The 22,544-nt window shown below is 38.5% G+C and overlaps 1 protein-coding gene across 1 annotated transcript in view; it reads left to right on the top strand.

The window, feature by feature from the left end:
- NIPAL1 (NIPA like domain containing 1) overlaps positions 1 to 21,891 on the top strand; it is a 30,300-nt gene extending 8,409 nt beyond the window's left edge. The window contains exons 2-6 of the mRNA XM_045474146.1: positions 4,023 to 4,310; positions 7,612 to 7,668; positions 15,805 to 15,895; positions 17,404 to 17,564; positions 18,087 to 21,891. Coding sequence (XP_045330102.1) covers positions 4,023 to 4,310; positions 7,612 to 7,668; positions 15,805 to 15,895; positions 17,404 to 17,564; positions 18,087 to 18,706 — 1,217 coding nt within the window. The 3' untranslated portion in view covers positions 18,707 to 21,891. The remainder of the gene's footprint in view (positions 1 to 4,022; positions 4,311 to 7,611; positions 7,669 to 15,804; positions 15,896 to 17,403; positions 17,565 to 18,086) is intronic.
- Positions 21,892 to 22,544: the final 653 nt, after the last annotated feature.

The raw sequence follows: 22,544 nt of genomic DNA, 5'->3' as shown, positions 1-22,544 counted from the left end.
TTATTACTCTCCATAGGCAAATTGTACCTGAAAAAAATTATTCAAAGTATTTCATCTTTGTATAAACATTAATAACTTTCAACTGGCTTTATTTTTACTTTATGTTTTTACTTTTCTGAAATAAGAATACTGGCCTGGAAATTGGCCAGCCAAATACTTGGCTGTGATTTAGGCAATTACATGGCTTTGGCAAGTCACTTAATAATCTTGGCATCGGTTTCTTTAAAATGTCTTTCAACTCCAAGTGCCTGTGAATTTAAAGCTGGTGTATCAGCAACATTTATGAGCCACTGGGATTGTAAGTAAATTACTCTGGGAACAAAGATAGCTTATGATCAAATCACAAATTATAGAAGGCATCTTCAGAATCATTGAGTCAAACTCCCTCATTTTAGAGATGAGGAAATTGAAGTCAAGAGTGAATGCTTAACTTGTCCATGTTTATAGATAGCAACAGAGCTCAAGGTGAGGAAAGGTATACAATCCTAGAGACAATTTAACTTTGTTTTTAAATTTTTAGGTTGTATGTGTATAAGTGAAGTTTCACACTTGTACATAGAACGTACATATCAAGTTCAACAATATGAAACTGCTGTTTTCATGGGGTCAAAAATTGTCAGATATCATTAATTATATGTTTCAACATAACTAAGAACGTTAGCAGTACTGTTTGGAGAGCAAAAATGTTGTACATTACCCAAATGTCCACCAACTGTAAAATAGAAAAATTGTGAGATAATCAGATGGTGAAATTCGGTAGAACTAGGCAAAAACAAACCCTAAAGCCAGATGCATCAACACTGATAAATCTCAAAAACAAGCAAGTCTCCAAAGAACCTACTGTATGACTATATTTTATAAGGTGCAAGAGGTAAAACTAAATAATTTATTTTTTAAAGATATAGTCATATAAGGGAAGTCTTTTTTTTTTTTTTTTTTTTTTTTGGTAAAGAATAGGGATCTTTTGCAGGAAGTCAGGGATAATGATAGAGATAATATTTTATTTCTTAAATTGGGTGGTTGACACATTGATGCATATTGAATTATTTTTCTTTATAACTGACACATATTTTCTAAATATTAATTACTCAATATTTACACAAATTAATAATAACAGTACCAAAGAATTAATGCATGCTCCCTGCTTGTAGGAGTATGAGTTGGTTCCATCATTTTAGAGGGTATTATAGTGTCTATTAAAATAAAATATAACGATGGGTGCCTGGGTGGCTCAGTTGATTAAGCATCTGACTTTGGCTCAGGTCATGATTCCTCAGTTCCGTTTGTGGGTTCCAGCCCGATGTTGCTGCTCTGTGCTGACAGCTCAGAGCCTGGAGTCTGCTTCAGATTCTGTCTCCCTCTCTTTCTGTCCCTCCCCCGCTTGCACACGTGCTCTCTCTCTCTCTCACTCTCTCTCACTCTCGAAAATAAACATTTAAAAAATAAAATATAATGAATGTAATAGATTTTCTCTGTGTTGAATAAAGTTTAGATTAAACTTACTTTGTTTACTAGAATCTTCAGAAGCCAACTCAGATATCTGATCCCTCTGAAATACTCCACAGACTCTCTGCCCACACATTGTACTTCACCCATCTGTCTCCTTCTGCCCTACACCACTCCACACCCACCAACCCACCCTTCACCCCCCCACTTCCTGCTTCAGTCACATCTGCTGTAGGCTCCTCTCATCAACATACACCCAAAACATAAAGCCATTTCTCGAAGGTCAGAAACTAGACAAGATTTTTATTATTGTTCCTGCCATAAAACTTGCACATTAATATCTGTTGTTCACAATAAGAACTTACAAAATACAACAAAGATTATTTGCTTTCCCTTATTGCCCTCTGCCCCCACACCCCCCTAAAATGTCGGAAACATTTTGCTGTGTCAACAGCTTAGAAAGAATATTGTTTCACTGGAATGAGACCTGCCCACACTGTTTTCCCAGATGAAGTTTTGGAATGGTTATGTTAATTACATAGTAAGTAACACCACTGCAGCCATGGAATTCACTGGAAAGTCAAGTCAGATGTTTCCTCTCTCAGGAATTAATGGAATGGAAACTCTTACTATGAAAATCATTTTCCATTCTTGAGGTTTAGATGAGATGAACAGTGACTGGAACAAGATTGCTAAGGGCTAGCTTGTTTGAAAATTTGTAGCAATTCTTATTAAAACAACCTGCCTGAAAATTCCTCAATGTTATAGACTATACCTATAGCCATAGAATTCTTCTTGGAATATTTAGCAATTTTGACTTAGAATTTATGCTGTATCTTTGAAACAGTTTATTCATTTTCAAATGATAAGAAATAAGTGAAATAATAATCATGAAAGGCTTGAATTCAATTATTTTACCTTTTTAAGGCCTGAATTTTATAGTTGTTTCCTAACTTTGTAAGTGGTAAATTCAGATAACTGCATAATGTCAGAGAGGCATTAATACAGTTACCAAAGTTTTATCCCTAAGACATCATTTGGTCAAACTGTTTTGCCTTCTTAAGATTTCTGAGATGTAAAAAAAAAAAAAAAAAAAAAATTGAGATGGAAAACTAATTTTTTTCATTGAACTCTAATATTGTAGTTGATTCATTTAGCTTTGCCTTCTTTGTTAGAATGGAAAAAATATGCTTTTTAAAGACAAAAATGAAACTAACATAATACTGTATGTTAACGATACTTAAAATAAAAATAAAAGGAAAAAAGTTAGAAGAGAGTCAGAAAATCTAGTCACAATGTCACTTTGTTCGCAGCTAGCTTTTCAAGTGGAGAACAGATTAAGTTTTTTACAGGGGCAGCTGGGTGGCTCAGACGGTTGGCTGTCCTACTTTGGCTCATGAGTTGGATCCCTACATTGGGCCCTCTGCTGTCAGCCTGGAGCCTGCTTGGGATCCTCTGTCCCCTGTTTCTCCACCCCACCCTCACTCATGTGCAGGTGCTTTCTGTCTCTCTTTCTCTCTCTCTCTCAAAAACAATCATTTAAAAATAAAAAATAAATAAATAAAAGTTTCTTACATTGTCTATCGTGGGTTCATTTGTGTTTTTGCATTTAGCTTTCAAATTCCAAGGCACTTCTAATACTGGGTCTGGTTCAGTAGATTTACATGTTTATTTGAATCCCATTCTAAGAAAAGCTTACTGAGGTTTAATTCATTTTTTTATTAGATTCTATTTAATTTAGGAGAAGGGAGAGGAGTAGACCTGAAAAATCATTCTCTTCAGGGACAGTAGTACAGAACCCTAAACCCATTTTTAAATACGTTTTCTGAAAGGCACAGTTCACACCCCACAGAATGGGTTAGCTGCATTTCCTGTAACATTCTGACTGATGGATTCCCCTGCCTGTCCCTATGCCCAGGCATCATAAACACTGTTCTCCAGGAGCCATGCTGATCATGAGGAGTGAGGTGCGTGTGGGGGACAGTGATGGATTAATGAGCACAAGTCATGTTGCTGTTTTGCTAGAACGAAGAACCAAGCAAGTGTTGTCCAGATTCTCCAATTTATAAGATTCACCAGACTTTCAGATGAAATCTCTCATTTTTAAATGATGACAACTAAACAATTTCAAAACATTTTTAAGAACCTGTGTGAGTCATGGGGCGCCTGGGTGGCTCAGTGGGTTAAGCGTCCGACTTCAGCCAGGTCACGATCTCGTGGTCCGTGAGTTCGAGCCCTGCGTCAGGCTCTGGGCTGATGGCTCAGAGCCTGGAGCCTGTTTCCGATTCTGTGTCTCCCTCTCTCTCTGCCCCTCCCCCGTTCATGCTCTGTCTCTCTCTGTCCCAAAAATAAATAAACGTTGAAAAAAAAAAAAAAAAAAAAAAGAACCTGTGTGAGTCAAACGGAACGTATCCACAGGACTGGGAACCACCTCCCAGAGACTTGCCTTCATGCAGTAAGAAACAGGGTTTCAGTACCATCCACTTGGGTTTCTCTTTCTTTTTACAGAAAAGGGGTAAACATTAATGTATCTCCCTTTTGTGTTTGTTGACATTTCCTTCTTTCCTTTTTTCCAGGCTACGTGCTATCTCTAGTCTGTGCAAACTCCTCCCAGGCCTGGTGTGAGATCACAAATGTGTCACGACTGCTGGCTTCTCCTGTCCTCTACAGGGACCTGAATTCCAGCTACAGGGACCTGAATTCCAGCATAAGCAACTTGATCATTTCTGCAAATGTAGAAAACAGATACAGTCTGTATGTAGGCCTAATGCTGGCAGTAAGTTCCAGTATTTTTATTGGCTCCAGCTTCATACTGAAAAAGAAGGGCCTCTTGCAACTGGCAAAGAAGGGCATTACCAGAGCTGGTAAGAAACGAATGCAACTAGAGAATTCAAGTTTCTGCAGAAATAATCCTATTGTAAGACCTTAGTGCTACAGCAGTAATATTTTACTGTCTCTATCTTATTCCCTGTCTCTATGCTTAGCAAATCTCCTCTGTGGTGTCCAGGATTGAGTCTGCTGTGTCTCCTTCAGGGTAAAACTAAAATTCTTGTTTCCAGAGGTTTAGAGTGTGGAATGAATTCTTCTTTCATAGGTGTTGTGTGTGATTTCAGTGTTCAAGGTCAGATGCTGCTTTCCTGCTTAACACATGTCAGTGGCTTTTCTTTGCACTCAGAATAAAATCCAGACACCTTTCCACAGTCTTTGACCTCCTGTGTAAACTGGCCCTTGCAGACTCTGCAGCTTTATCTTCTGCTACTGTCCCTATCCCTTACTTTTCTCTGGTTCCTGGAATAGACCGAGTTCTTTGCCGCCTCAAGGTCTTTTCCTTTTGTATGGAACGCTCTTCTCCCTGCTTGTCATTTGGCTGACTCATCCTTCGGACTTCAGCTTAAATATCATCACCTTCCCTGGTCTTCCTCTCTGGGAGATGTCCCTTACCACCTTCATCCCACCCTGTTACTCTCTATCATTGCCCTAAGGGTTTCTTTCATTGTACCTAAAAAATCTGTCACTGTACATTTAATGTTTATTTACTTGTTTATTGATAGTAGATTCACGAGAGCAGGAACCTTCCCTAGCATAGTGTTTGACACCCAGTAAGTATTTGTTAAATCAGTAAATGGATAGCAGAATTAGGTTGCTGTTACTATAGTGATATTTCACATGCTAAGTAACTTAGCTTGACTACCCTCCATTAACCATGAATTTCTATTCTTTCTTATCAAGAATATCATAGAAGAGCTAAATAATATTCTAAGGTTCATATGGAAAAATGACTACAAATTGTACAAACAAGTTCATAAAAGTACTATTGGAGGAGATTTGCACTATTAGAAATAAAACATACTATAATGCTATAGTAATTAAAACAGTTTGGTACTGGCACTAAAAAAGATAGACAAAAGTGAAAGATAATTGAAAACTTATAAAGGGACTCAAGTACGTATAACAATTTAATATATGATTTTTTAAAGTGGCATTTCAATTCACTGGAGAAAGGATGACTTATTCAATCAAAAGTGTTAATGGGGCACCTGGCTGGCTCAGTAGATTACACATATGACTCATGACTTCAGCTCAGGTCATGATCTCACGGTTAGTGAGACTGAGCCCCGCATCAGGCGCTGCACTGACAGCATGCAGAGCCTGCTTGGGATTCTCTCTCTCCCTCTCTTTTTGCCCTACCCCGGCTTGCATGAGAGTGGGTGCGTGCACTCTCTCCCTCTCTCTCAAAATAAATAAACATTTTTTTAAAAGTGTTGAGACAATCGGCAAAAATTAGAGGAGAAAAATGTAAGAGTTTTACTTCATACTCTTCGGCAATTTAAAATGAAATGATTTTTTTCAAAAAACCTAAAAGAAGGTCTTTCTAACCATACAGATAAAGGAAGAAGCTATTCTATATGAAAGAAGACATTACCTAAATTGATTTTTTAAAAAATCCTACATGGAAACACCTTAACTGAAACTAAAAACCAAATGACATGGGAGGGGGGGCATGTTTCCAAAATATATGACAGACAAATGATATTAAGATCCATAATATATAAAAAGTGACTATAGGTGATAAGAAAAAGATTAGTACCCTAAGGTAAAATAGGCAAAGTACATAAATAAGAAACTCACAAAGCAAGAAATGCAAGTGGTCAATAAACAGAAGTAAATATTATTTCACTAGTACCCAAAGAGACACCAACTATATAACAATGAGCTCCTGGGTTGTTGTCTACCATTTTAACAAGATTTCGTTTTTTCGTTAAAAGGCCTTATGCTGGTAAGGGAATTTGGAAAATAAACAGCCCTCCCAAACATTGCTGGAGGCAGCATATATGGGTACAAACTTTCCTAAGAGAAATTTGGTAAAGCTTAAAAATGTTAATGTCTTAGGGGCGCCTGGGTGGCGCAGTCGGTTAAGTGTCCGACTTCAGCCAGGTCACGATCTCGCCGTCCGTGAGTTCGAGCCCCGCGTCGGGCTCTGGGCTGATGGCTCAGAGCCTGGAGCCTGTTTCCAATTCTGTGTCTCCCTCTCTCTCTGCCCCTCCCCCGTTCATGCTGTGTCTCTCTCTGTCCCAAAAATAAAATAAACGTTGAAAAAAAAAATGTTAATGTCTTAAAACCTAATAATTTCACTTCTGGAAATGTATCCTAAGAAGTGAACAAGAATGACACCTATAGTTACATAACAGGATATTTATTTAAAGGTTTTATGTAATGAGAACAAAACTAGAAACTCGGTGTGTGTGTGTGTGTGTGTGTGTGTAGTTGCACACAGGTTAAGTAAATAATGATATGCCAAATTTTGAAGTAATATTCAGCCATTAAATAAGGACATGAGAAAAATATTTGCAATATATTACTAAGTTTTTTAAAGATAGATTATGAAATCATATTGTAATATTCCAATTTAATCACTTGCACAGTTTATAAGAAGAAAAGCCTAAATAAATAAACTACCTTGCAAGATAATCTTCACAGCTAATATACTCTGTTTCATTTAATTGTGACAAAATCAGGTCAAAGACACAGGATTAAGTATGTTGAATTGGTGAGAAAATTCCATTTTCTATAGCAAACATAGCAATGACTTTAGGTCACAGATTACAGTAAAGAAAAGATAACTCTTTGAATATCTCAGGAAAGCTTTTTATCCTTTTCAGTAAACTAGAGAGAAACTCAGTTTCATGATGCCAAGGTAAAGAATAAGGAGAGTCCTACTGGCTAATACTTGTTGTTCTCTGGTTGACTATCCAAAATCTCAAAAGCTTGTATGTTAACCATCTTCTTCCCTTCTAGGTCCTCATTAGGTACTGATGTAATTTACAATATACAGTTTCTGTCTTTAATTTTAACTGTGGGTGAAGCAAAGTATTTAGAGTCTATGTCCACATCTCTGGCAGGCAGAAATACACTAAACATAATGATTAAATAAGATTTTCTTGCAAATGTAAAAACTTACTTTCTATAAAAATCAAAAGTGACATAATCAAAAGCAATAGAAGATCTTTAGAAGTGACCAAGTAAATAAGCTAAAGACTAGCTATGCTGAGTTGGCCTTACATCTTGCCTCTTCCAACCGTTTTCCATTACTTTTCCCAGCAGTCAGTTCTTTCGAACTTCTTCCTCCAGTTCCGAACTAAATTTTAACTGTTCTTATTTTCTTAGGACAAGGTGGACATTCTTACCTCAAGGAATGGCTCTGGTGGGCAGGATTACTCTCAAGTAAGTCCTTACTGCTGAGAATAGTGCATGCTTGTAAAATGATAAATAAATTACATGGGATTGCTCAAAAATGATTAGTTTATCTTCTTGGTAAGGATGGTATTAAAGTCTAGAAATTTTCGTGTGGGTATAATATATTGTCTTACATACAAAGTAAGTCATACATATTTAGAATTAATTTTTCCTCTTCTCTCCCTGCACCCCCATGTTCTCAATACTGTCATAGAAAAAAGTTAACATCTGAACTACTATATTTTATCACAAGCTTCCCCTTCTGTTATATTTTATTCCCCAGAACAATTGAGGCAAATGCCTTCTTCCCACATTTCCCTGCTCCTAATTCAAATCTGTGACTGTTCTAGCTGCATGTTGACTAACGAATGGCTGCATTTTCCTGATCAGGCCCAAAACATGGGCAAATTAAAGTCCCCTCTGGGTGCTAAGCACGGAAGGAATGGAAAGAAGATGAAGGCTGTCAGCACTCCCCTCCCCCCAGACTTGCTCTGAGGACTACATGAGACTGTTGGATGGGAGAGCACCTCGTAGATGCTCATATGCTGTGCAAATAGAAGGCAGTGTTGATGCTCACAGGCACGTTTGCAGATTTCTATCTCCTCCCCTCACTCCTCTGAAATCCCAACCCTAAAACTTCCAAAGATAGGAGCTCATAAACTGTAGTTTCATACCTCCTGCTCGTCATCTCCCTCTGCAGCAAGAAGCCTTAAACTTCCATTTATTAGACCTGGACCGAGAAGATAGCGGTGTAGGAGGACGGTGGGCTCACTGTGTCCTGCTGATCATTTAGATTCCACCCACATCTGCCTAAATAACCCAGAAAACCACCAGACTAGTAGAACGGACTCTCCGGAGCCAAGCGTAGACAAGAGGCCCACGGGAGAGGGTAGGAAGGGTGGAGAGGCAGTGCATGCTACACGGACTGGCGGGAGGGAGGCGGGCGGGGGGAGGGCACGGAGGGGCGGCCCGCCAGGCAAGGCAGAGCCCCCAAAGTCTGGCTTGCAAAGGCGGAAGGGCCAGACTCCGTGAGTTCTGACAGCCAGCAGGATTTAACATGTGGAATGTTAAAGGTGAACAGCTCTGCCCTCAGCAGCGAGGGCAAGAGGACATCGGGAAAGAGAGTTATTGAGCCCCGGAAGACAGAGCTCATCTCGGTGGGGAACAAAGGCACTGGCAGGCACCATCTCTCTCTCTCCCATCCCCCAGCCAAAATCCCAAAGGGAACCAGTTTCTGTCACCGAACTTACTTGCACTGCGCAAACACCCAATGCTGTGCTTCTGTGGATCCATCCCTCTGACAGGTCTGCCTCCCTCCTGGTGCTGCAGGGCCCCTCCCGCAGGAGACCACCCACGGCAAAGCGAGCTAAGCCTGCCCTTCCGCCCCTGTGCACCTTGCGGATCCATCCCAGCTAATACGCCAGATCCCATCAAAGCAGCACCGCAAGCCTGGCAGTGTGCCAGTAGCCCAGACGGGGGCCACGCCATCCACAGTGAGTCCTGCCCCTGGGAGAGGGGAAAATAAGGTACACACCAGTCTGACTGTGGCCCCAGCAGTGGGCGGGGGACAGACATCAGGTCTGACTGCAGCCCCGCCCACCAACACAAGTTACTCCAGACAGCACAGGGAAAGTGCCCTGCAGTTCTGTGCCACCCAGGGACTATCCAAAATGACGAATCAGAAGAATTCTCCTCAAAAGAAACTCCAGGAAGTAGCAACAGCTAATGAATCAATCAAAAACGATTTAAGCAATATAACGGAACAAGAATTTAGAAAAATAGTCATAAAATTAATCGCTGGGCTTGAAAAAAAGTATACAGGACAGCAGAGAATCTCTTGCTACAGAGATCAAGGGACTAAGAAATAGTCAAGAGGAGCTAAAAAAAATGCTATAAATGAGGTGCAAAATAAAATGGAGGCGACCACAGCTCAGATTGAAGAGGCAGAGGAGAGAATAGGTGAATTAGAAGATAAAATTATGGAAAAAAAGGAAGCTGAGAAAGAGAGAGATAAAAAAAAATCCAGGAGTATGAGGGGAGAATTAGAGAACTAAGTGATGTAATCAAACAGAACAACATCCATATAATAGAAATTCCAGAAGAGCTGAAGAGAGAGAAAAAGGGGCTGAAGGTGTACTTGAACAAAACATAGCTGAGAACTTCCCTGATCTGGGGAAGGAGAAAGGCATTGAAATCCAAAAGGCACAGAGAACTCAATTCAGACGTAACTTGAATCGATCTTCTGCACGACATATCATAGTGAAACTGGAAAAATACAAGGATAAAGAGAGAATTCTGAAGCAGCTAGGGATAAACATGCTCTAACATATAAAGGGAGACCGATAAGACTAGTGACGGATCTATCTACTGAAACTTGGCAGGCCAGAAAGGAATGGCAGGAAATCTTCAATGTGATGAACAGAAAAAAATATGCAGCCGAGAATCCTTTACCCAGCAAGTCTGTCATTCAGCATAGGAGAGATAAAGGTCTTCCCAAACAAACAAAAACTGAAGGAATCCATCACCACTAAACCAGCCCTATGAGAGATCCTAAGGGGGACTCTGTGAGTGAAATGTTCCAAGGACCACAAAGTACCAGAGACACCACTACAAGCATGAAACTCACAGACATCACAATGACTCCAAACCCATATCTTTCTGTAATAACACTGAATGTAAATGGACTAAATGCTCCAACCAAAAGACATAGAGTATCAGAATGGATAAAAAAACAAGACCCATCTATTTGCTGTCTACAAGAGACTCATTTTAGACCTGAGGACACCTTCAGATTGAAAGTGAGGAGAAGGAGAACTATCTATCATGCCACTGGAAGTCAAAAGAAAGCTGGAGTAGCCATACTTATATCAGACAAGCTAGACTTTAAATTAAAGGTTGTAACAAGAGATGAAGAAGGGCATTATATAATAATCACAGGGTCTATCCATCAGGAAGAGCTAACAATTATAAATGTCTATGTGCTGAATATGGGAGCCCCCAAATATATAAAACAATTAATCACAAACATAAGCAACCTTATTGATAAGAATGTGGTAATTGCAGGGGCTTAAATACTCCACTTACAACAATGGATAGATCATCTAGACACAGGATCAATAAAGAAACAAGGGCCCTGAGTGATACATTGGAACAGATGGACTTGACAGATATATTTAGAACTCTGCATCCCAAAGCAACAGAATATACTTTCTTCTCGAATGCCTATGAAACATTCTCCAAGATAGATCACATACTGGGTCACAAAACAGCCGTTAATAAGTATAAAAGAATTGAGATCATACCATGCACCCTTTCAGACCACAATGCTATGAAGCTTGAAATCAACCACAGGAAAAAGTCTGGAAAACCTCCAAAAGCATGAAGGTTAAAGAACACCCTACTAAAGAATGAATGGGTCAACCAGGCAATTAGAGAAAAATTAAAAAATATATGGAAACAAATGAAAATGAAAATACAACAATCCAAACGCTTTGGGATGCAGCAAAGGCAGTCCTGAGAGGAAAATACATTGCAATCCAGGCCTATCTCAAGAAACAAGAAAAATCCCAAATACAAAATCTAGCAGCACACCTAAAGGAAATAGAAGCAGAACAGCAAAGACACCCTAAACCCAGCAGAAGAAGAGAAATAATAAAGATCAGAGCAGAAATAAATATAGAATTAAAAAAAAAAACTGTAGAGCAGATCAACGAAACCAAGAGTTGGTTTTTTGAAAAAATAAACAAAATTGATAAACCTCTAGCCAGGCTTCTCAAAAAGAAAAGGGAGATGACCCAAATAGATAAAATCATGAATGAAAATGGAATTATTAAAACCAATCCCTCAGAAATACAAGCAATTCTCAAGGAATACTATGAAAAATTATATGCCAACAAACTGGACAACCTGGAAGAAATGGACAAATTCCTAAGCACCCACACACTTCCAAAACTCAAACAGGAAGAAATAGAAAAGTTGAACAGACCCATAACCAGAGAAGAAATTGAATCACTTATCAAAAATCTCCCAGCAAATAAGAGTCCAGGACCAGATGGCTTCCCAGGGGAATTCTACCAGACATTTAAAGCAGAGATAATACCTATCCTTCTCAAGCTGTTCCAAAAAAATAGAATGGGAAGGAAAACTTCCAGACTCATTCTATGAAGCCAGCATTACTTTGATTCCTAAACCAGAGACCCAGCACAAAAAAGAGAACTATAGGCCCATATCCCTGATGAATATGGATGCAAAAATTCTCAATAAGATACTAGCAAATCGAATTCAGCAGCATATAAAAATAATTATTCACCATGATAAAATGGGATTCATTCCTGGAATGTAGGGCTGGTTCAACATTCGCAAATCAATCAACGTGATACATCACATTAATAAAAGAAAAGATAAGAACGATATGATCCTGTCAATCAATGCAGAAAAAGCATTTGACAAAATTCAGCATCCTTTCTTGATAAAAAAACCCTTGAGAAAGTCAGAATAGAAGGAACATACTTAAACATCATAAAAGCCATTTATGAAAAGCCCACAGCTAATATCATCCTTAATGGGGAAAACTGAGAGGTTTCTCCCTGAGATCAGGAACACGACAGGGATGTCCACTCTCACCGCTGTTGTTTAATATAGTGTTGGAAGTTCTAGCATTAGCAATCAACAAAAGGAAATCAAGGCATCAAAATTGGCAGTGATGAAATCACGCTTTCACTTTATGCAGGTGACATGATATTATACATGGAAAATCCGATAGACTCCACCAAAAGTCTGCTAGAACTGATACATGAATTCAGCAAAGCCGCAGGATACAAAATCAATGTACAGAAATCAGTTGCATTCTTATACCCTAACAATGAAGCAACAGAAAGACAAATAAAGAAACTGATCCCATTCACAATTACACCAAGAAGCATAAAATACCTAGGAATAAACCTAACCAAAGATGTAAAAGATCTGTATGCTGAAAACTATAGAAAGCTTATGAAGGAAATTGAAGATGACACAAAGAAATGGAAAAGCATTCTATGCTCATGGATTCAAGAATAAATATTGTTAAAATGTCAATACTACCCAAAGAAATCTACACATTCAATGAAATCCCAATCAAAATTGCAGCATTCTTCTCAAAGCTAGAACAAGCAATCCTAAAATTTGTATGGAACCACAAAAGGCCCTGAATAGCCAAAGTAATTTTGAAGAAGACCAAAGTGGGAGGCATCACAATCCCAGTCTTTAGCCTCTACTACATAGCTATAATCATCAAGACAGCGTGGTATTGGCACAAAAACAGACACATAGGCAAATGGAATAGAATAGAAACCCCAGAATTAGACCCACAAAAGTATGGCCAACTAATCTTTGACAAAGCAGGAAAGAATATCCAATGGAAAAAAGACAGTCTCTAACAATGGTGCTGGGAGAGCTGGACAGCAACATGCAGAAGAATGAAACTAGACTACTTTCTTACACCATTTACAAAAATAAACTCAAAATGGATAAAGGACCTGAACGTGAGACAGGAAACCATCAAAACCCTAGATGAGAAAGCAGGAAAACCATCAAAACCCTCTCTGACCTCAGCAGCAGCAATTTCTTACTTGACATATACACAAAGCAAGGGAATTAAAAGCAAAAATGAACTACTGGGACCTCATCAAGATAAAAATCTTCTGCACTGCAAAGGAATCAACAAAACCAGAAGGCAACCAATGGAATGGGAAAAGGTATTTGCAAATGACATATTGGACAAAGGGCTAGTATCCAGGATCTATAAAGAGCTCACCAAACTCCACACCCCAAAAACAAATAATCCAGTGAAGAAATGGGCAGAAATCATGAATAGATACTTCTCTAAAGAAAACATCCAGATGGCCAACAGGCACATGAAAAGATGCTCAACGTTGCTCCTCATCAGGGAAATACAAATCAAAACCACACTCAGATACCACCTCGCGCTAGTCAGAGTGGCTAAAATGAACAAATCAGGAGACTATAGATGCTGGAGAGGATGTGGAGAAACGGGAACCCTCTTGCACTGTTGGTGGGAATGCAAACTGGTGCAGCCACTCTGGAAAACAGTGTGGAGGTTCCTCAAAAAATTAAAAATAGATCTACACTATGACCCAGCAATAGCACTGCTAGGAATTTACCCAAGGGATACAGGAGTGCTGATGCATAGGGGCACTTGTACCCCCAGTGTTTATAGCAGCACTCTCAACAATAGCCAAATTATGGAAAGAGCCTAAATGTCCATCAACTGATGAATGGATAAAGAAATTGTGGTTTATATACACAATGGAGTACTACGTGGCAATGAGAATGAATGAAATGTGGCCTTTTGTAGCAACGTGGATGGAACTGGAGAGTGTGATGCTAAGTGAAATAAGTCATACAGAAAGAGACAGATACCATATGTTTTCACTCTTAGGTGGATCCTGAGAAACTTAACAGAAGACCGTGGGGGAGGGGAAGAAAAAAAAAAGAAGTTAGAGAGGGAGGGAGCCAAAAAATAAGAGACTCTTAAAAACTGAGAATAAACTGATGGGTATTGAGGAGGGTACCTGTTGGGATGAGCACTGGGTGTTGTATGGAATCCAATTTGACGATAAATTTCATATTAAAAACAAAAAAACAAAAAAACTTCCATTTATTTTCCAATACCAACCAACACATTTCAGTACTTGTGTGGGCCTCCTATGCAAAGGAATTGGATAACTTTCCTTTAGTGTTAGAATCTAAAAAGATGATAAATAAAAACTATTTAAATGTGTCTATAGCCCTTTCAGTTCTGTTTTCTTACCTCTTTGAACAAAAGTTGACCAGGACGTACTGGGGAGATTTCAGAGATTTGGATTCTTTTTTTCTCCTTCTGTCTCTCTCCTACTTGTGTCTCCCCACCCCTCTACCCACACAGTAGGATGAAAATATAAGGAGAATATTATGTGGCTACATTTACAATTTTATTCTCATCATGTACAAAGTTCATGCTAGTTTTGAAGAGAGAAAAGCAGTTGTCTACAACATTAGAGATTTTATCTATTGACAACCATACAGCATTTCAATTATGAAATTAATATTTTCCTGGAAAGCTGTCTATAAGAGATACAAATATAAATAATATCAATTATTCAAGAAAGCTTAATTTTTGAAGAAAACTGCCATGCCTTTTCCTAGAAAAGCAGTCTCCTAATTTATCTGTTCTGGAATTTTCTATGTGTTTTATGATAGTTTCCCTAAAGCTGAGTACTCCCGAAGTTTTGGCTGGGGTGTAGAGGGGGAAGGCCGGGGACATAGCAGCCAGATGGAAAAATAAAAAGTATTCTGGTGTCTTTTATCTGTTCCAGAAGTTATGTCTACAATATAAGTGTTTTCTTGGCTTAGTTTGCCCTTGTGAAATACTGGCTTCTGTTGGCAAATGTTCACATGTGACCCATAAGAATAATTTGGCTCCCAGACAAGAGTGTAGTTCTTAGAGGGATTTCCCCTCACTATAGAAATCATTTCACAGAGATCTAGAGTTCCTCAGATGAGAGAAAGATTGCAGGAGCACATCCTTATGACTTTAAAACAACCCTCTGGATCTCCTCGAGCTTCTAAGATCCTGTTAAAGTGTTTTTGGATCTTGTGCAACTCAGACACCCCTGGCTACCTGGGCCTGTGGTAGGCATTTCTGGCTATCGCCTGCCTGGTCAGTAGATCTCTGCAAAGCACTCTAATTTGCCACATTGCTTTTTGTTCATTTGCGTAACAGTAGGTATTCTTAAACAAATAGAAAAATTCTTTGCTTAGGTTAAAGCTACCTCTAATTAGATTTTATCAGAGTGACCGAATATGTTCTTGGTAGTGACGTAACTAAAATCCCTATTGAAGTCACTTAAAATGTGTAATCATCTGTTACCACTTTTTGCATTGAGTTCATATCACCAGGTATTTACAGTTTATCTGCATCCCTTAATACCAATCCTCCCCCCAACCTCCATTAAAAAAGTTAAATTGTTCCTTTTAGCTAGATCTGTCAGTACCCTTGGCATAGAAGTCTACCATTTTGTTTGCGTCCTTGGTTTGTCTCTTCTGACAAGTCCATCTCTCATATGAATACTACGGCTTGCTTTCCAGTGGGAGCCGGAGAAGCGGCGAATTTTGCAGCTTATGCTTTTGCACCGGCCACCTTGGTCACCCCGCTGGGTGCTCTGAGTGTGCTCGTAAGGTATGTGAGAAATGAGCTTGGCTTCTGTAGAGATGTCAATAGCATGATGAGCTTAAACCACAAGAAATATGTTGCTAGGCATATCTCAAAACAAAATACCATGCAACTAATTTGAGAAGACACAATCAAGCGCAATAGAAATGAGAAATAAATTATGTTATTGTTGTTATTTAGAAAAATATGAGAGGGGGCCCAATTTCTTGCTAACATAAAATAATCACGTGTTATGTTTGTGTTTATTCAGTGAAGCCTAGGGGATTTTTTTCTCTCTCTTACCTGAACACATTGCCACGGACAGCCCTTTTAGTCCTTTCTGTTGTCATAGTGGTTAATGACCACAATTATCAGAGGGTTTAAAAGCAGAGTGTTTGGGTTAAACTTCAACTCTCACTTAAAGTCTTGCATTATTTGCAGGATAGTTATGTTTGGAGACCTCTGAGTTTCTTTTAGTAATGGAAACGGGTAATTTTCATGTTCCTAGAACGTCCATCTCATTTTTCTGAGTTGGTCTTTATCATGATCCCAGATGAATGTGCTCAACGGGCACGTGAACTCTTACAATTAAGCCACAGTTTTGTTGCACTTGTCTGTTCCTTTTATCTATCCACCTCTAGTAGAAAGCTTACGGCTAGGCCTACCCATTTCTTTTCACCTTCTTTGTAGGACTGTTGTGAGAAGTAAATGAGTCAGTACACAGAGAGCACTAGAACACTGTCTGTGCAAGGAGCGGTAATCAGTAGTAGCAGCAGTGTTTTGGCTGAGGCTGCAGTCCTCACAAGTGGCCACATGACCACGACTCTAAGAAGGCACCGAGTAACGGTGCCACGGTCTTGCGTGCAAATTGGTACAGATACAACCCTGATGGGAGTGCCAGGGCGTCAAGGGAAGGCTGGTGTGCAGAAATCACAACAGACCTGCTGGTGGAGCATCAGGATCCACTGTCTGGTGTCTGTGGTGAGGCCCACAGGACTTCCGGAGGCCATGACAACCAAAGCAGTGGGACTATTGGATAAATGGAAGTATCAGGGCAGTAGCAGCTGGTAAGGAAATATTTCAGTATTTTGACAACCCATATGGTTGTACTTGTGCATACTAGCCAAACATCAGCCCTGAGCAGAGTGATTCTTCTTTAGGCATGTATCTGTCTTTGAAGCTTTCATGAGCACAGATCTCCTAAATGTATCAAGCCAGTATGATGTAAAAGATCTTGTATGTTGTTTGGCATTATAGGAGAAGATGGGGAAATTGAAAATGACTTCTCATAGGAAGATTACACGGATATAGAATGTCCCTGAAAACTCTTTAGGTACAAAAGCAATTAAGCAGATTTGATAGACCATCATTTCTGAGTTTTAAAATTAATCAGGTTTTTCAGCGTCATGTAGCATATTCAGATCAGTTGATTGGTGACTGGGAGACAGGGTGCAACATACCACAGTGTGACTTCTGAGCTGCTATGGGATCAAAAGCTAATTGAACGAGTGATTTTGTTTTTCTTCTCCTAACAGTGCAATATTGTCTTCCTATTTTTTAAATGAGCAACTGAACATTCATGGCAAAATAGGCTGCATATTAAGTATATTGGGGTCAACTGTGATGGTTATCCATGCCCCACAAGAAGAGGAAGTCACTTCTTTGCATGAAATGGAAATGAAATTGAGAGACCCAGGTCTGTGACTCAACCAAAAGAAACTCTTACTCAATATTTGGTTCCATTTTCTCTCCTCATCAAGTGAATTTGGGATAATACTGTAAAAGGCTGCAAGCCTCATGGTGGGTTGTGAGATACAGTAAGGTTTGACTGTATTACAAGTCTTCTGTAAAGGTGACACAACTTATTGTTCTGTCCATGCTTCCTCTCTATACCTGAAAGGAGGAGATGGGGATAGGAGAGGCAAAAGGCATATATTCCAACCCCAATTTTGGCTACTTTCCCTCTCTGAAAATAAAAAGTCAGTCAGACAATAGCTGCCATGCCCCATAGTGTTAGCTATGAAATTCAAAAGATATGTTTGTCATAGTCCATTGTAAAATATTGAGAGCCATGCAGTAAAATGTTGTTTTGGTTTTGTTATTTTAATCTCACTTCCCTTTCTGAAACACCTATGCTCCTACACTCCTAACAAGCTTTCATAAAGATATGATCCTATCAGCATTTTCTGAATTCTAATTCTTTTTTTCTTCCAAACAGGATTTGTTTCCTTTGCTGTGATCATAACTGTGATCTCGTTGGTGCTGATTTTGATCGTGGCTCCCAGGAAGGGACAAACCAATATATTGGTCTACATTTCAATCTGTTCATTGATTGGAGCATTTTCAGTTTCTTCTGTCAAGGGCCTGGGAATTGCCATTAAGGAACTATTGGAATGGAAGCCAGTTTATAAGCACCCACTGGTCTTTGTTTTGTTAGGTGTACTCGTGCTTTCGGTGACAACACAGATTAACTATCTCAACAAGGCACTGGACACCTTTAACACATCTCTTGTGACTCCCATTTATTACGTGTTCTTCACGTCCATGGTAGTAACTTGCTCCGCCATCTTATTCCAAGAATGGTATGGCATGAAAGCTGGAGATATCATCGGGACCCTGAGTGGGTTCTTCACCATCATCAATGGCATCTTTCTTCTACATGCTTTTAAAAACACTGACATTACCTGGAATGACCTGACATCCACCACACAGAAAGAAGTCCTCTCGTTGAATGGCAGTGAAGACAAATATGTCTTACTGGAGCACACTGAATATTCAACCCCAGGATACAATGATGACATTACTTTGTTTAGCAGGATTGACGATCAAAGTCTCTAGAAACCCCAAACTTTAGCCAATGTAAGACACTTGGAGAGGACAAGAAATACCTAATTCTTAGAAGAACTATTAGGAAAGCTGACATTTTTAAAGTTCTAACTAATAGTTTAGATGTGAGCCTCCCCCCACTCCCCCCAAAAAAGCCTCGATTTTAGCCATCAAATTTGAAAACCAAGGTTTGGATCCTCCTCCAGAGGACTTCCAGTGTTTTTCATTTCTACAAACTTGAAACATTCCCTGAGCACAAAAGAAGTTCAAGAGTTACATGGGTCTCTGAGTTACTCTTCTGGTCACAATATATTTGGCTGTGCCAGGTGGCTCTTCATTTCTTTGGCTGCTGTTCATAGTAATTCATAGATAAACTTAGCTATGTGCTGATAAGCAGAACATCAGCCATCATTCTCTGATGAGTCATCGTTTCAAATTATTAAAACTGAGACGCGAGATCACTGATGCTCCCCCCGCCCCTTCCATAACTTCTTTCTTTCTAAACTAGATGGCTGAAGAGGGGAATGCGGAAGAAAAAATAGGCCTGCTTTGGAAATCTGCTCCTTGGTGGGTCAGAATGCACAAGACACAGTCCATGAAGAGCTTATGAATTGTAATTTATTAGCAGATCATAAAAACTTACTACCAATTCAAAAGGGGAGAATAGAGGAAGGAGAGAAATACTTAAGTGAAACAGTGTTTTCTCTTTTCACAAAAACAAATGCAAATGATTAGTTTCAAGGGTTCTTTTAACTCAAACCTGAACAACGTGGGACAAAATTGAGTTTCTGCAGAAGACCAAATGATTTAAGCTTTGGAGTTCCTTATATTCATGTTGTCCCTTTCTCTTACTATTATCCCAAAGGTCATTTTCCCTGTTGACATAGAGACTTTTGTAAAGTCTGTAAATGTAAATTGGCACATTATTTTAATATTATATTGTACACTTAGGTTTTTCTCAACTGTCTGATTCCCAAAGGGTAAGCTTTTGGAAACAACTAGAAAAATCTTTGTAAAAACCTGAATGAGTTATCATAATTATTCCCTTGAAATTTGGCACTTTCATGCTTATCAAGAAAATTATAATTAGTTACTAATCTTTACAAAAATATGCATATCCTATCACAATAAGTGGCAGACTATCTTTTTCTGTTGAATTTCATCCTGACCATGTTTGCCATACATTTTGTTGACAAGTGTTTTGGGAGACTAGGAAAGGAAGTTAACTTCCTAGAAAACAAAATATTAAGACCTCAGGGACTACTACAGGAAAACACCTTTTGCTTATTAAAACTTACACACAATTTTCCTGTCTCTAAGCACACAGCAGGAATAACATTTTTGGTAGCCTTTAATGTGTATGGACAGGTATCTTATCACTCATTGATTTCATGGGAAAGAAATGACCTATTTCCAGACTAAACTTATTTCCATCCAAAACAAAACAAAAATCCTAACTAAAAAGTTACGATATTAGAGGGGAAAAAAAAGAACAAAAACCCTTCAGGCTGATTGGATTTTTCTGTTCCAACAGAATGTTTCATTTGTTCGTAATCTAGCTCAAGTCTACTCTGGGTCATAATGATAAGTTCTATTATTTAGAATTCTGTTAGACGGACTTCAGCATTTCCCAGTTCTATTAGCTATGACTAATGTTCCCAGGGATGTCCAGAGAGGACTGCGAAGTTGTAAAGGGCCGTCACCTTCTCTTCAGCACTTTTCAGTGTTGAGTGCAACTCAGTGCGTTCTGATTTTTGAAAACTGATAATCCATGGAAGACACATGGGTTGATACCTCAGGTCAAGTACGTGTTTACTCTGTTGATTGCTGTTTCACTTTAAATGTAGATCAGATGTATAAGCTATGAACAGAAGTTCGCAGGAAAAGTATTTTCTGAAAAGGTCGTGTTTAAAAATTGTAAAAATTCTTTTAAAGTGTTTTTCCCCCCCTGTTGCAAAACTGTATTGGTTTCTCTAGGACACTTTCTTAGTGAGGAAATGAAAGACATCCACCCAAGGCTATGGTGGTTCTCTGCTCTAGTGAAATTCAGTGTCAGGTATTTCTTAATGCCACCTGTTGCAAAGCTTTGCCCTTTGTGTATTGTGCCCAGGCTAAAGATTTTTGGAACGCAAGAACTCACGTGGATCTTGGATTGGAAAATGAACTGGTATTGCACATACACCCAGGAGAAAGGCTGAGAAAGATTTAATAAGTTGAAGTGTGTTGAGAACCATTGAAATATTTTAAAAACTCTTAAATAATCCCTGGTGGGCACTTGCATCAAAAAACTAAAATGTTATTGCCAATCTAAAACTAAGAATAATTTTTCCCAAATAGGAAGATATTGTCTAAGAAGGAATAAAATGCTGGAAGCCTATATTCAGACTATGTTAGTCTTGACTGGTAGTTTCATGTATGTATATATCTTCATATTTATACTTTATCTCACATATCTTAAGATTAATTATATAACTATCGGCACATGGGCCATTAAGGATTACAGAGCTGCCTTCATGCAGCCAAATTGAAAGCTTTCCATAATTCTGAAAATGTAATAGTTCCATTTTATTTTTTGACTCCTAATTTTATTCTTAGGCAATGGTTAGTGACTTTATTTTTAGTTCAGATTGCAGAATGTTCATAAGACCCTTTAGATTTAGCAGCATAAAATTAAATTAATGCCTTTGTTTTTTAAGAGTATTAAATGAAATACTTGGAAAGCACTCTGCATTGTGCCTGATGTATGAGGCATTTAATAGAATTTAGTTCTCTCTGAATCAACATTTTGATTGTTGGAGTCGTATTACCAGATAGTTAAGTACCATTCATTGCCAATTCTCATACATTCTTCAACTTTTCTTAATTTGTGTCACATTATCTTGTTTTACATAATCCAAATGAAAATGAATTCCATCATTATACTATCTCAACACCAATACAAAATTATTCCAACAAAAATATTTTTTCTTAGAGCCACTAAAACTGAACTAAGTACACTGCTCACATTCTAACAAAATTTTGTGGAAAAGTAATTTGTCTGAATATATATGTAATGTTCTGAAATATTTTGAATAAACTCTATAGCCCTGAAATTTTCTATTTTTCAAATGTTTATACGTACTGTTCATTTCAGAAAGTTTACAAATGTTAATGTTTCTGTATATTTTTCATTTGAAATAAAATGCATTTTAATTATGTTTGTTAGACTTCAGTTTGTAGTTCATTGAAGTTAAGTGTATGTTAATGGCAAAAATACCCCCATTTAGATTTGAGACTTTTTTTTTTTCCTCCAAGTTTTGAGGTTAAAAGAAAAATGCACTTAGGTTAACTTTGCTTTGTCATTTTCCTTGAAATTGAAGTCTGTTTTTTAGAAGGCTCTCCATAAAACCATTTCCTGTATAATTGATTTGACACCTGAACCAAAGGTAGGAGAAACTGTCTTATCTTTCAATAACTGTATTGAACAAGATAGGAGTACAAAGCAGTCAGTATAATGAAATTGCTCAGGTCAGCAATTTAGAAGGAGAAAGCATTTTAAAAATACTTAGTAGCATTGCATTATATTAAGTTCACATTTGCAAACTCAGCAAATTAAAGAAACAGAGGAAGAGGGAGAAAGCGTTATAAAAATATTTGGTACCATTGCGTTACACTACAAGTTGCATTTACAAACCCTGAGCAAATTTCCTTCTGGCCCCTGTAGGACTAAATCTTCACTTCACGGGGGTGTCTGGCTGGCTCAGTCCAAAGAGCAAGTAACTCTTGATCCCTGCACCATGAGTTTGAGCCCCAGGTTTGGGATAGAGTTTACTTACAAAAATATTTTTACATGCATTGACCACATCACTAT

Source organism: Leopardus geoffroyi, chromosome B1, assembly GCF_018350155.1.
Source record: "Leopardus geoffroyi isolate Oge1 chromosome B1, O.geoffroyi_Oge1_pat1.0, whole genome shotgun sequence".
Taxonomy (NCBI): Eukaryota; Metazoa; Chordata; class Mammalia; order Carnivora; family Felidae; genus Leopardus; species Leopardus geoffroyi.
The sequence above is the reverse complement of the archived record's forward strand: the minus strand, read 5'-3'. Positions and strand labels throughout refer to the sequence as shown.